At 52.1% G+C, this 14,904-nt stretch overlaps 1 protein-coding gene across 1 annotated transcript; it reads left to right on the forward strand.

Annotated features, from left to right (window-relative positions):
- Window positions 1-46: 46 nt before the first annotated feature.
- Sost (sclerostin) lies at window positions 47-11,242 on the forward strand. The gene is made up of 2 exons (XM_052757088.1): window positions 47-6,892; window positions 9,467-11,242. Exons 1-2 carry the CDS (start codon window positions 6,673-6,675, stop codon window positions 9,886-9,888), a joined length of 642 nt encoding a protein of 213 aa, XP_052613048.1. The 5' UTR covers window positions 47-6,672; the 3' UTR covers window positions 9,889-11,242.
- The last annotated feature ends 3,662 nt before the right edge of the window (window positions 11,243-14,904 follow it).

Genomic DNA, 14,904 nt, shown 5'->3' on the forward strand with positions numbered 1-14,904 from the left:
GGAGGCAGAGGCAGGGGGATCACTGCAAGTTCGATGCCAGTATGGTCTCCATGTTGAGACTCTAGGCTACAATAGCAAGATCCTGTGTTTCAAAACCAAAAAAAATCGCATAATTAAGGGTCACCCAGCACTTTAAAGCTAAGTGGAAGTAGTTTCAGACTTGCTGTTTAAGGAAGCTGGGCTGTTCTTGGCTCTAATGCCTCTGAGACCAGCTCCCAGTGATGTCCAAGCACCCTGTGCATGTCTTTGAGCCATCCCCAGAAAAGGAAGTTAAAAGTGGGTCCCCAGTCAGTTAGGTGACACGTGTGAGGATGAACTCTGCTCTGGGAGAGTCTGGGTTCTCCTCCTCCTGCCTCATCTGGGTGACAACCCCACAGGACAGCCCACTGCTGTTTACTCCTGGCAGCCTTTGTGGAAAAATGAGGAAAAGGGGCCCTTAGGAGATTCCTGCCTTTCCTTTGGGGCTCTTTGCTGAAAGTTGAGGGTTTCTGGGTTGGCTTTACCCCGTGTTCAGAGGTTAGCTCCTACTTCTTCAGCTAGAATAGCCGTGTGTTGTCGAAGAGCCGCCACATGCATGCCCTCGAGTGGGGGCCATTCCTGGATGGTGTTCTATCCCTGGAAAGTGATGGAATAAAGAATTCAGGATGTCCTTTCCTCTTCCCCGGACCTGATCACTTTCTTTGACTCAGAAAAATCCAGGTTAAAATTAAAATGTAAAATGGTTTCCTCCTCAGTCTTCAAGTAGGCCGGCTGCCTTCCCAGAGGCAGGCTGTTCCCCTCTGCCATTCTACTTTCTTGAGAGCATAGACCAACAGTTACCAAGCGAGGGAACTCCTTTGGCCCACACTAAGGCTCTTTTGGGCTCCAACTCGGGAGGCTGTTTTAAGAATCCCCTGTTGGTTTTTTTTTTTTTTTTTTTTTAAGATTTATTTATTAATTATGTATACAATGTTCTGCCTGCGTGTACGCCTGCAGGCCAGAAGAGGGCACCAGATCTCATTACAGATGGTTGTGAGCCACCATGTGGTTGCTGGGAATTGAACTCAGGACCTCTGGAAGAACAGCCAGTGCTCTTAACCGCTGAGCCATCTCTCCAGCCCCCCTGTTGGTTTTTTAACACCTCCCCCGACCCCCCAGGAAATGGGCATGAGTGATGATGCCGTGGCCAGCAGGCGGCGCTGTTGAGAAGGCTGGTGCCTTTCCAGCCGCAAGTTCACCTTAAGATGCTTGTAGTATGAAGATGCTCTCAATGCTTTAATCAAAATAAGCACTGATCTTAAATATGAAGATAAGAGCTTTCCTCACAGAACACTTTCTTTTTCATAATAGTGGGATCAGATGGTCCTTCCAGATCAAGATTCTATCCCGACTGTAAACAGAGGGAGTCTCAGGGTAGGGAGAAGAGTGGCGAATGTTTAGCTTGTGTTTCTCTAACGTCCTCAGCTGTTCGGGTAACTTGAATAAGAGTGATTTACTGGACAGAAAAGGTTCAGGGGAAGGGGTGGTGGGGCGAGGCAGAGCACTGTCACCTGCCTTCCTGAGTTCGATTCCTGCCATTGGGGGGAAAAGGAAAGTTTAATGTGTATTGTACCACCAGTGTTAACACACTATCAAATTGTAACCAAAATAAATGTCTTATCTTACAAAGAGGTCTGTTTGGGGTGTGTTTCCTCCTATAGGTCTGGGTTTTTTTATGTTTGCTTTTTCTAACTTAAAAAGTGGTGGTGCTGTTGTTTTTGAGGTAGGTTCTCAATGTAGCCCAGCCTGGCCTCAAACTCCATCTGTAGCCAAGACTGCCTTGAACTCCTGATTCCCTGCCCTCTGCTTCCAAGTGCTAGGATTAAAGGCACATGCCAACCATACCTGTACAGCCTTTTTCTAACATTTAAAAATAATAACCTAGGGGGTTGGGAGAGGTGACTCCAGTTAAGAATTCATACTGCTCTTGTATAGGACCTGAGTTTGGTTCCCAGCACCCATGTTGGGTGGCTCACTAACGACTTACAACTATAGGTCCAGAAGATCCGGTACTTCTGGCCTCCACAGGCACCTGCACTTAGAAGCACACACCCACATACAGATGTACACATAATTAAAATTAAAATAAAATGGTGGTGGCACACGCCTTTAATTCCAGCACTCGGGAGGCAGAGCCAGGCGGATCTCTGTGAGTTCGAGGCCAGCCTGGGCTACGGAGTGAGATCCAGGAAAGGTGCAAAGCTACACAGAGAAGCCCTGTCTCGAAAAACAAAACAAAACAAAACAAAAAAAGTCTTTTTAAAAAACACCTAAAACTTAGCTGTTGGAGGTACCAACATGGAAAGCTGCCCTGCTGTGTAAGACCAGCTGATGGTGTTCTGGCTAACGTAAGGCCTATGGAGACAGAAAAGAACTCAGTGTGTGCTACGAGTTGGGATGGGAGGAGAGGGGTGAGGAGGGGGAACACAGGGAACTTGGGCAATGAAAATTCTTTGTAGGACTAATGAAGGACACGTGCCTGTCATTGTACCCATACACTAGATAACTCCAGGGAATTGCGTTGAGTGAAATTACACACCAGTGACATGCATTGGTTGCATCTGCATAATATGTTGTTTTGTTGTTGTTGTTGTTGGAGACAGGGTTTCTCAATGTAGCCCTGGCTGTCCTGGAACTTGCTCTGTAGACTAGATCTCACAGAGATCCGCCTGCCTCTGCCTCCAGAGTGCTGGGATTAAAGGTGTGTGCCACCACCACCTGGCTGCATCACATCTTTTAATTGAAAAACTATGGAAATCAAGGTTGGATTGGTGGTTGCCATGAGTTGGGCCTGGAAGAAGGAGGGTGAGGGAGGCGGGTGGACGTCTCTGTAAAAGCGACAGAGCAGGCTGTGATGGCATGAACCTGTAATCTCAACACCTGGGAGGTGGATCTGGAGTTCAAGGTTAGCCTCAACTAACCTATGGTACATGAGACACTGTTTCAAAAAAATTAATAAGTGATGAAAGAACATTAGGTCAGATCCTTGGGGCCATGGAGCTGTTCTTCATCTTAATTGTGGTGGTGAATAGGCAAATCTCATGTGATGAATTGCACAGAAGTAAATATGTGAGTGGAGCTGGGAAGCTGGCTCAGCGGTTAAGAGCACTGGCTGCTCTTCCAGAGGTCCTGAGTTCAATTCCCAGCACCCACATGGTGGCTTACAACCATCAATAATGGGATCGGATGTCCTTTTCTGGCCTGCAGGCATACATGCAGGCAGAGCACTCATAGATAAGGTAAAATAATTTTTTAAAAAAGAAGCAAATACACGAGCATGTGCCACAAGTAGGTGCACATGGGCGTGAGCACGTGTAAATCAGGGAGGATGGGAGACTGGTGTGTCCTGGTTGTGGCGCCTGAACCGGCTCCTTTCGTGAGCTGTTATCATGGAGGGAAATGGGCAGAGAAGACATAAAGTCCCTCTGAATTATTTCAAGTCCTTGTCAACTTACAACGATCTCAAACTTACAAGAGTAATTAAAGAAACTCTCCAGATGTGGCGGTATGCACCTGTCACTACAGCATTGGGAAGCTGAAGCAGGGGGACCGGGGATTTGAAGGTAGCCTGGGTTACACACACAGCAAGGCCATCTCACAAACTACACAACAAACCCATCACACCACACAAGAATGTTTGCAGCAGTCTTGCTGAGAACAAGAGGTCAGAAAGACCCTTTAATCAGCACACTGGGGAGGCAGAGGCAGGTGGAGCTCTGAGTTTGAGGCCAGCCTGGTCTACAGAGTGAGGTCCAGGACAGCCAGGGCTGCACAGAGAAACCCTGTCTTGAAAAACAAAGACAGACAGACAGACAGATGAAAGAAAGAAGAAAGACCCTGAACTGCAGTCAACAGGCACCCACTGAGACCTGAGGTTTGACCCCAAGACTATTTATTGCTTAACCTTGAGAGATGATAAGGTTTTGTGTTGAGTAAATACACCCATCCCTGACTTAACCTCAAGGGAAACGACAGAAGGCAGCCACCACAGCAGGTTCTCCGAGCCATCCGTGAAGGGCAGGGCTGCCCGTTGGCAGAGGATGATCCAGAGGGAGGGGCCCGTAAGGAGCTCAGTTTCTCTGTATACGCCCTTTTTCCTGTTAACACCACTTCAATCCCGAGCCCGGCCACCCTCTGGTCACTGGGTTTCCCCTCTTATGTCCAGCAGGTGGCGGAAGTGTTCCAAGGACAGGTGGCGGCTCTGTTTCAGGCGGCCGGCTCTCATCTCCCGGCAGCAGGTGGTGCTCGGAGAACCACGCTGCTTGCTCACAGAGCCCCTGCCCAGGAACTGCCCCTCTCCCAAGTCCGGAGGAAGCAACAGGCTGGCTTTCTGGCCCGGACAGGGTTAACAGTCCACATTCCAGAGCAGGGAAAAAGGAGGCTGGAGGTCACAGACAAAAGGAGGGGGCAGCTTCTAACAACACCACAGCTCTGGTGTGAGAGATAGGTCACCCCCCAACAATGGCCACAGCTGTTCTTGTCTGCCCCGAAGGAAACTGACTTAGGAAGCAGGTATCAGAGAGGGCCCTTCCTGAGGGGACTTCTGTCTGCCTTGTAAAACTGTCAGGGCAGCTGCAGTGATGTGTGGGTGATGGAGATGAAAAGGCGCACACAGGCGGCCGGCCGGCCACAGATGGACAGGCCACTTACAAGTCGAGGCAGGTGGCAGAGCGCTGCAGAAGCTGTGTAGGTGGGGGACACTGATTCATCGCACAGTTAACATACCAAGGCGGGAGGTGGACCGGAGCCGTCTTTCCAGCCTTCCTCTGGGGCTGGGGCATCCTCCAACAATCCATCTCAGTGAAGGCTTCCGCCCGGTCCTCCTTTTTTTGCGCCTCAGGTGTGAACCCTCCTGCTCACGCCCCTCCTTCTCCCAGTGGCATGGCCCTTTCTGTCACGGCCGGCTGAGCCAGCAACTCCTTTGGATGTCTTTGTGCCTAGACCCACGGTTCTCAACCTGTGGGTCATGACCCCATGGGGGTTGTTGAATGACCCTTTCACAAGGTTCATCGACCCTAAGACCATGGGAAATATCAGGTGTTTACATTATGATTCATAACAGTGTCAAAATTACAGTTACAAAGTAGCAATGAAAATAATTTTATGGTTGGGGATGACCACAGCGTGAGGAACTGTTTTAAAGGGCCACAGCATTAGGAAGGTTGAGAACCAGTGGCCTAGATGGACCAGAGATGGCTTTCTGAAACTCATCTGTTACATGTGTCCCTTGGGTCTTTCCTCTAAGACTCGGAGCTGTTTATGAAAATATAATGAGAGGCTGGAGAGATGACTTGGTGAGTAAGAGTGCATGTTGTGCAAGCATGAAGACCTGAGTTCGAATCCCTAGCACTCATGTGGAAAAGTGGCCATATGTGCTTATAACCCCAGGATTGCGGGGGTGGGGTAGGAGGGTAGAGGCAGGTGAATCATGGGAGCTCACAAGCCAGTTATCCAGCCTAACCTACATGTCTCAGTAAGAGAGCCTGTCTCGGGGAATAACTTGGAGAGTGACAGAGGAGAACACACCTCCTCTGGTCTTTGCATGAACCCACACATGTATACACGGGACTTGTAAGTACACACATATAACACACACACACACACACACGTACACAGAAAATGTAATAAGCTGAGAAATGATGGGGGAAACATCAGCACTAAAAGCACTGACCTTGGCTTTTGCTAAGAAATGGGAATCCATGTTGCCTGCCTCAGACCTGGCCAGGGAAGGAACTACCTTTGGCTCACCAGCCTACAAGCCACAGTGAGTTCCCTGGCTAAAAATCACCTGTGACAGATCCCAGGTCCCAAAGAGTAGATGAGATTTCCTCTTTGTGCTCCATCTCCAAGAGCCTTGGTGACCTGCTTACCTCAACCTGTCACCAGAAACCCACCTTCTCGCCGGTGGCTCTGGACTCCCTACTACCCCCACCCCCCATTTTTGAAGAGAAAGCCAAGACACTTTTTTTGCTCAGAATCGTTAGTGTTGAGCCATATGGACTTGAGGCCAATGGGGTTTCTTTAAAAGCGTCCCTGTACAGGGCTTGCATAGCAAGCCTGAGACCCTAGGTTGGATTCCCCAGAATCCCCCCCCCCCCCCCAAATAAAAAAGGCATCCTTCTGCTTCTGGGTGGGAGTGGGGTGTAAAAACACCTTTAATTAAGACCATTAGCTGGTGAGGTGACAAAGAAGCTTGGCTAGAGGAATTCGGTCAGCTGGACTCTGCCTTCTGTGGAACTCGGAGCCCCACATGTTTCCTTTGTTAAGCTGGCCCACAGTTTGTTTTGAGAATGCCTGAGGGGCCCAGGGAGCCAGACAATTAAAAGCCAAGCTCATTTTGATATCTGAAAACCACAGCCGTCTGAACGTGGGAGGTTCTGGGAGAGCTAGCTCTGTCCCTGCCTCACCGCCCCCCTTGGGTCACCTGGGAGTGCCAGCAGCAATTTGGAAGTTTGCTGAGCTCGAGAAGTCTTGGGGAGGGCTCACTCTGAGCACACCCCTTTCCCCCTGGAGAGGGGGGTGAGGAAACATGGGACCAGCCCTGTTCCAGCCCCTCCTTATTGGCTGGCATGAGGCAGAGGGGGCTTTAAAAAGGCCACTGTATCTAGGCTGGGAACTGGAGCCTGTGCTAGGGACTGCCCTCCATCTGGCACCATGCAGCTCTCCCTAGCCCCGTGTCTTGTCTGTCTGCTTGTTCATGCAGCCTTCCGTGCTGTGGAGGGCCAGGGGTGGCAAGCCTTCAAGAATGATGCCACAGAAATCATCCCTGGGCTCAGAGAGTACCCTGAGCCTCCCCAGGAACTGGAGAACAACCAGACCATGAACCGGGCAGAGAACGGAGGAAGACCTCCCCACCATCCCTATGACACCAAAGGTATGGGATGGAGAAGATAAGTTGTTAGCATGGGGGTCCTGGGAGGAACCCGGGGTAGTTCTAGAATCTGCTCTTTGGAGGCCTTGACGATTGGGTAGATCCTTAGCCTCTGCCACACCAGGGGAGGGACAGGCTTGCCTGGAAGAATGCTAGCATGGTTGTTAGAATCCGAGGACAGGCTTGGGGGGCTGGCTGAGCATTCAAGGCAGGGGAGAGACTGAGATCAGCCAAAGCTGACATTAACATGGGCACGGGACTTGTACGATGGCTCAAAGAATCTCCTTGAGAAGGAGGACACCGGGGTCAGATCTAGCTGGACCAGTGGGCAGGTGACAAGGTAAGGCTGGTAGCAATGGCACCTGATGGATGCTGGATGGCTGTGGCTGTACTGTATCCCACATGGCCGCTCCAGGAGGTAAAGCCCTAGCTTGAAGGTGGGGAAACCGAGGCTCGTGAGATAAAGGGGGTGAGAAGAGCTGAGACTGGAAGCTGCTTTGATCCAGCTGTGCGCAACCTAGATTGGGTCCGAGTGGCAGCCTGAAGCCAGGAAGAACCCCTTCAGTTCTCCTTGTTGAGCCCAGGGGGCTAACACCAGAGAGCAGGGTTTTAGGTACAGTTTTAGCCCCTGACTTGAGTGGCGGTTGAGTGGACCATCCCCCGTCTGGGCACAGGTGGCACCGGCTGCCCTCTGCTTGCACCCTGGCCCCAGCTTTGCCTCATTCCTGGGGACAGAGCCTGTGGAGGCAGGCCTGCACAGAGAAACGCCTGGGGGATCGGGTGCACAGCTGGCAGGAATGACTGGGGTGTGGTGGCAGCTGGAGGGACACGCTCCTTGCTGCCTGCTCGTCACCATCTGAGTGGGACAGAAGAAGCTCACTTCCCAGGCTGTCGCCACACTCTGTGTCTCCTGTCTCCTAGCCAGTAAGGGATGTGGGGGAAAGGGCCACCCCAAAGGAGCATGCAAGGCAGTCACGTTTTGCAGAGGAAGTGCCTGACCTACGGGCACTATTCTTGGAAAGCCCCAAAACTTCTCCTTCCCTGGGCAAACAGACCGCCTCCACATACCACCTCTGCAGGGGTGAGGAAGTCAAATCAGCCCAGAAACCAAAAAGCCAGTCACAGGAGGGTGACAAGGCACACACACACACACACCTCTCCTGCTGTGCCTGCTCTCTGGGGTGGAGGTGGATCCTGGCCTCTGCCCCTCTCTGGCTTTGGTCCTGGAACTTTTTTTTTTTTTAAATCCTTGTGTCATATTAGCCCTGACCCTGTGAAACTTTGCGGGGTGGACAGAACTCGCATATGAATTAGCTAGCTTAAAAGCTCCCATCCACCTAAGCTCACAGCAGGAGACACAGCCTGGATGTGTGCATGAGATAGATGAGGCCGGGACATCAGACCCAACTTCGCTCACCGGAGCGCAGGCTTGGATTACAGACGAGCCACTGAACAAGAAAGCCTGGTATGCGGCAGGTGTTAAACAAATGCTTATGGGAGCAGAAGCTGTAGGGTTGGGGGTCAGAACTCTGACCCCCTCTGCTAAGGAAGTAGCTAGCAAAGAGTGAGTGGCCCTCTACCCCCACCCACTCCCAGCCTGGGATCTTCTGACAAATCATTTTCACCCTTGCAGGAGCCAGAAGGTGCTGGAGTCCTGGGCAGGGGTGTCAGGAAGCCCAGCCCTGCCTTTGGGGCAAGTTCTTTTCTCAGCCTGGACCTGTGATAATGAGGGGGTTGGAAATGCTGCCTTTGGTTGCTTTCAAGTCTAATGAATTCTTATCCCCGCCACCTGCCCTTCTACCCGCTCCTCCATAGCAGCTGTCCTGATTTATTACCTTCAATTAACCTCCACTCGGTTCTCCATCTCCTGGGACCCCCTCCCCTGCCCCAGTGGCTGGTACAGGAGTTTAGAAGGGACCAGAGCCAGCCAGGTGTGGCTAGTGGCTGCTAGGCAGGGCTGGGGATAAGGAGCTAAATTAGAAGAGAGCTTGGTTAGTATGCACGAAGCCCTAGGGCCGGATCCCTAGTACCTTATAAGCCAGACAGAGTGAGTGGCCCACGCCGGTAAACCACCACCGGGGAGGTGAAGATGGGAGAGCAAAAATTCAAGATCATCCTCAACTACACAGCCGGTTTTGAGGCCAGCCCCGGCTACATTAGACTCAGTCCCCAAACAAGAACAAACTGCCAGCTCTGACTCTGTGCCACATAGTGCCGGGTATAACGCGCACGTAGTGGTTGAGGTCATTGAATCCTGGGGCAACTTATTTTACAGATGTGGGGAAGAGAGACGTCAAGTTACTTGCCCACAGATCGCAAAGAATGTAAATGATAGAGCGCTGGTGTTTGATCACTGGGTTCTAAGGACAGAGAGCAGCCAGGGAGAGATTTTTCCCCGCCCCCCCCCCCCCCCCCCCCCGCCCCAAGCTCCAGAAGTACCTGGTGCTTCCTTTCTATAATCCGTGCATTGGTGCCAAAGCGCCAGAAGAGCGGCAGGTTTGGAAAAGGCAGGAAGGACTGGCGGGAGCAGGCCAGCCTGGGCTAGGGTGCCGCCCTCACACTTCCCTCTCTCCGCAGACGCGTCGGAATACAGCTGCCGCGAGCTGCACTACACCCGCTTCGTGACGGACGGGCCGTGTCGCAGCGCCAAGCCGGTCACCGAGCTGGTGTGCTCGGGCCAGTGTGGCCCCGCGCGCCTGCTGCCCAACGCCATCGGCCGCGTGAAGTGGTGGCGCCCGAACGGACCCGACTTCCGCTGCATCCCGGACCGCTACCGCGCTCAGCGGGTGCAGCTGCTGTGCCCCGGTGGCGCGGCGCCGCGGGCGCGCAAGGTGCGTCTGGTGGCCTCCTGCAAATGCAAGCGCCTCACACGCTTCCACAACCAGTCGGAGCTCAAGGACTTCGGGCCCGAGACCGCGCGACCGCAGAAGGGTCGCAAGCCACGGCCCCGCGCCCGGGGCGCCAAAGCCAACCAGGCGGAGCTGGAGAACGCCTACTAGAGCGCTCCCGCGCCCACGCAGCCCCCGAGCGATCCGACTCGTTTTCATTGTAAAGCCTGCAGCCCAAGCCAGGGGCACCAAACCTTCCGGGCCCGTGAGCGGAGTCCCCAACCCGTAGAGTCCCCTTGCCCTCCTGCCTGCTGCGGGGGTTCCCGCAGGCCAGGAGAGGGAGCTGAGTCATAGACACTGAGCCACTCTGTCCAGCCCGGAGCGGGGGGTACTGGGGCGGGGAGGTAGAGGACCCTCCTATACTCGCTGGTTCCCTATGGGACAAGGTAGCATTTTCACCATGAAGGGAGGGGAGTGTGAAAGAACCGGGTTACGGAAGTACAGTAAGATTCCCCCACCCCCACCCCACTGTGTGCAAGAACACGGGACTAGATAGGGTCTTTGGCCCTGGCTTGGCCACTGAGTGTGAGGTTGAGCTACGTGGTTCTCTTTGGGTATCTCAGTGTCTCCTTTGTAAAATATGGGTCAGGGTGAGAGTAAGACTCTCCAAGGACTCTGCTGAGATTCCAAGGACATGGGCAGATGGAAGGGACAGGGAGTGAGCGAGGGAAAGAGAGAGAGAGGGAAAGAGATTTCTGGTTGGCAACTTCCTAGAAGGGGCTGTTGATTCCCGGCCTGGCCTCCCCAGATGTTTGGCTACCCCCACTCCTTCGTCTCAAATTTGCCTTCAACTGGGGTTGGGTCCCAGAGATGGTGGCAGGGACAGAAATCGCACCCCTGTTCCCCAAAGCTCACTTTCCTGCCCCTACTGCCTTGACACATTTTAAAGGGGTTTTCTACACAGCAGTTGAAGGTCCTTGGGGGAAACCGGGCTTGCCAGCCACTTCCAACCAAAGATGTCTCTTCCAGGACAACTCCTCCCGCCTGCCACCCACGGACACATTTCTGTCTAGGAAAACAGCTTCTTCGTGCTCTCCTTCGCGATGGCATATCTTACATGAAAAGTAGTGGGGGGGGGGAGGGGAACAAGTGCTGTACATATGCTGAGAAGCTGTGAGGCGCCACAGCCGCCACCCACAAATCTTTTTGTAAATCATTTCCAGACACCTCTTACTTTCTGTGTAGATTTTAATTGTTAAAAGGGGAGGGGGAAAAAAAGAATGTTGTAACCGAAGCACATGGGAGGAGGGAAGCCCCTGGGGCTAGCCTGGTGGGTTTGGCAAACTCTCCATGTGGGACTCATCCACAAGAATGGAAGTCGTGGTTTTTAAAGAGTTCAGTGACATATTTATTTTCTCATTTAAGTTATTTATGCCAACGTTTTTCTTGTAGAGAATGACAGTGTTAATAGCGCTTTGTGAAACACAAGTGTGTTTTTTTGGCCACCGGAGGCATTGTTAATAAAGACAATGAATTATGACCAGGAGAATGCGGTCTCATTTCTTTTTTTGGTCAACCACACACAATGTCATCTCACACCCTTCCCTTGATCACAAGACCCAAACCTTGAAGACACCTTTGACGACTCTCTGGTAGCCCTTGTGGCAATTACGTGCTAGCTTTGAAAAGTCATGTTCATTCCTTCCTTTCCAAACCTAGCCCTCATTCCCCTGCTGGGCCAGCCTCCTCTTCGCAGACTGCCCTCCAAACTGTCTCCCCAAAGTGTGGGCTTCACCAAATCAATCCCCTTGCCCCAGATCATTCTCGCATCAAGACTTTGTTCACCTTGATCCTCATCTCCCACTCTCCCAAGCCCTGCTGATCCCTGCTGATTCCTGCTGATCACTGCTGATCACTGCTGATCCCTGCTGATCCCTCCCTCTTTAGCTTGCCGGCTCCCTTTGTCACCGCCCCCTGAGTTGCTCCCTTTCTTTAGGGTTCATGGAACTTTTCACTTGCTCCCCGAAGCTTCCAGAAATGTCCCGGTGTCTGATGCACCCTCTCTCTCGTGATGCCCCACCCCATAAGACATCCTAATTCCAGCTCTTCCCTTGTGCACTCATTTCACGGGACATTGTCTAGTCTGGCCAAGCCCTGCTTGATGCTGGGACAGATGCAAATCCAAGTACGACTGAGGACCAGTGTGTGGGGAAGTGGGCCGAGCTTTTTCTAAATGTGAATTTTACACCTCCCCAATAAAAGGCCGCGGGATGCCTGGCTCTTCTCTCAACATGAAGATGCTTGCTAGTGTTGCATGCTGGGACTCAGCAGCTACTTTTTGGTTGTAATAAGAAGAAATGGGACCAGTGGGACAGTACATACCATAAGCCTGGCACCTGAAAGATGGGGGTGGGGGAGTGAAAACAAGAGAATTGGAAGTTCAAGGCCAACTAGGGCTAGATGAGGCCCTGTCTCAATCTCCCCTCCTACCCCCAACCTGATTTTTTTAAAAAGGATTTGAAACGCCAACCCTTTAAATCAAGTCAAGTGCATCTTTGTGTCAGGGGAACACGATCCCTAAAGCAGGTGTCCGTCCCTGATTTATGTGTGCACATGCTGGAATTGAACCCGGGACTCTGTACATGCTAGGCAAACTCTCTACCACTGAGCTCTGTCCCCGGCCCCTACTGGTTTTTGTTTTAACTCCCAATAAATCCTCCAAAATGAATTATCACCATCAAGTCTTCGACAGGTATCACTGAGTGTCGCCAGACTCCCTGCGGTTCCAGACCCCCTGAAGAATCCTTCAGAGAATCCCGGCATCCTGAAGAATGTCCCAGAGCAAGGAGGCAATGGAGACCTTGGCCAGACCCACCCCCAAGGTGGTGTGGCACAGGGAGTGAGGACAGGGACTCCGGAGGCAGGCTTGTGCTTGAGTCTGAGTAGATTGGGGTGCCCAGGATTAAAATGTTTTCCCCACAACCAGCTGGAGCTCAGTCCCTGGTACTGGCACCCACTCAGAGTCCAGTGGGCACACCGGGGAAGAATCAGCCTGGACTGCCTGGACTACTGTGATTCAGAGCCAGGCAGGAACGATCAGCTTTATGGTGACCCCAGGGGACAGTGGTTAGGGAAGGGACAGAGAAGAGGGAGCTGCTAGAGGTATGTCTGAAGGAAAAGGGGTTCTAGACCCTCTGAGCAAAGACCCCACTCACACAAAGGCACTGAGGCTGTGCATAGCCACCTGTGGGTGCAGGGGAGCTCATCCACCATCCTTCAGTATGGCCTTGTGTTCCCACCACATGCCAGGGATGTGGGAGACCAGAGAGTCCAAGTAATGCCCAAACCTGAGCACACCTAGAACTTGCTTTCTGGGACTGGAGATGTAGGAGAGACCATCTTGGGCTACGATCCCATTACCACGAAGAGAGAGAGAGAGAGAAAAAAAAAAAAAAACCAACCCAAGGGCTAAATTGTAGGTCAGGTTAGAGTTTATTTATGGCAAGTTATATTCTACCTCCATGGGGTCTGTGAGGCTGGCGCCAATCAGAAGAACAAACAACAGGCTGAGCTGGGAGGCGTGACATTTTACTGTGGGGAGCCCTGTGCTTGGGGTGCAGCCAGACACGTGGCTCGTATTAATAGTCTGAGAGTCCAACAGACCGAGGGACAGAAGGAGTCGCACACACCACTCATTTCTCACTCCAAGAGGCTCTACTTACACCCTAAGAACAAACCATGCCTCATCACCAAGGAGATAAGAAACTCAAAGGAACCACAAGATTCCCCAAGTTCCCCACTTTCCTTGAAGCAGGCAGAACTTGGTTGCAGGGAAGACGGAGAGCCTGGGGAGCCCACCTGTGTGTGCACCAGGCCCAGAGCCACAGGCCCTGAAAGCTGGTGCTGGAAGCCACTCAGGCCCCTTCCACAGGTTCCCTGACATCAGCTCCCAAGCCCTGACCCTGTCTCCTGATCACGGAAGATGATAGCACTGCAGCCTGCCCCGTTCTTGGAATGCACCCTGGTTTCCCTATCTGGGGGCACATGAGCTCTTAGGACTTGGGAAGTTTCCACGGGCATTGGAGATGTTCTTGTTTTGTTTTTAATTTAATTGTGTGTAGTTGCTTGAACGCAGGTCTCGTGTACCATTTACATGGCTGGCGCCCAAGGAGTTCAGAAGAGAGTATCGGACTCCTCCGAACTGGAGTTGCAGACAGTTGTGAGCCACCCTGTGGGTGCTGGGGATCGAACTGGAAGAGCAGCAGGCCTGTGCTCCTAACCACTGAGCCATTTCTCTAACCCACTCCTCAGGTTCTGTCTGTGACCAAAGAGACAGGAGGCAAAGAGGAGTCCCTTTTAGTCAATACAACCATGATGTGCCTGGTGGTAGGGCACCAGGGCAGGGCAGGGTGGTTCCCCGTGACTGCTGGTGGCACAGTATAATTATTAACAGCTCCAGTTTTCACTTTTTAAAAAGTCCCAGTTTGGGGTAGTAGATATGTGTTCCCTGCTTTGAAGGGGCTGAGGTCCAGGTGTCCATTTCCAGATGCTTGTTCCTCTTTCCAGGGTAGGGGGAGCTCCCTCCCTGCAGGTAAACATGTCCATCCATCAGCGTAAGACAAACGTCCTTTCCCCCATGGCAATCAGACCAGTCCAAAGCCCTTCATTTATCTTTCACAAAGAACACCGCTTTTTGCCCGATGTGGTGGCGCACGCCTTTAATCCTAGCACTTGGGAGGCAGAGGCGGGCAGATCTCTGTGAGTTCAAGGCCAGCCTGGTTACATTAGTAAATTCCAGGACAGCCAAGGCTCTGTAGAGAGACTCTGGCTCAAAACAATAAACAAATGAAATAAATCGCCTCTTCCTTGGAGCGTTTGTCTCAGCAGGTGATTCATCATATTTTCATTTTTATCTCTTGGCCATTCATTCTAGACTATAATACCCAGGAGAGCAGGGACTCTCTCTGTTCTTGCTCATTTGGACACCCCCAGAACCAGGTATATGGGAGACACCTAATGTGCTGCTGTGGACTGGTCAGATGGAAGGGCTGGGTGTGTGCACCATGATGGAAGGAGCCAGGAATGTGTGACTTAGGGCAGAAGAGGATGTTTGCACAGAACAACACTCTTTTTGTGTACAGGTGTGCATGCAGGTATGTGCACATGCACGCAGAAGCCAAAGGACAA

Source organism: Peromyscus californicus, unplaced genomic scaffold (assembly GCF_007827085.1).
Source record: "Peromyscus californicus insignis strain IS unplaced genomic scaffold, ASM782708v3 Scaffold_3__1_contigs__length_106647218, whole genome shotgun sequence".
Lineage (NCBI taxonomy): Eukaryota > Metazoa > Chordata > Mammalia > Rodentia > Cricetidae > Peromyscus > Peromyscus californicus.

Bases quoted from the DNA above. Each gene is read 5' to 3' on its own strand.
- Sost (XM_052757088.1), top strand. From the start codon at position 6,673: ATGCAGCTCTCCCTAGCCCCGTGTCTTGTCTGTCTGCTTGTTCATGCA. The intron at 6,893-9,466 runs GTATGGGATGGA...CTCTCTCCGCAG, and splicing joins CCATCCCTATGACACCAAAG to ACGCGTCGGAATACAGCTGC.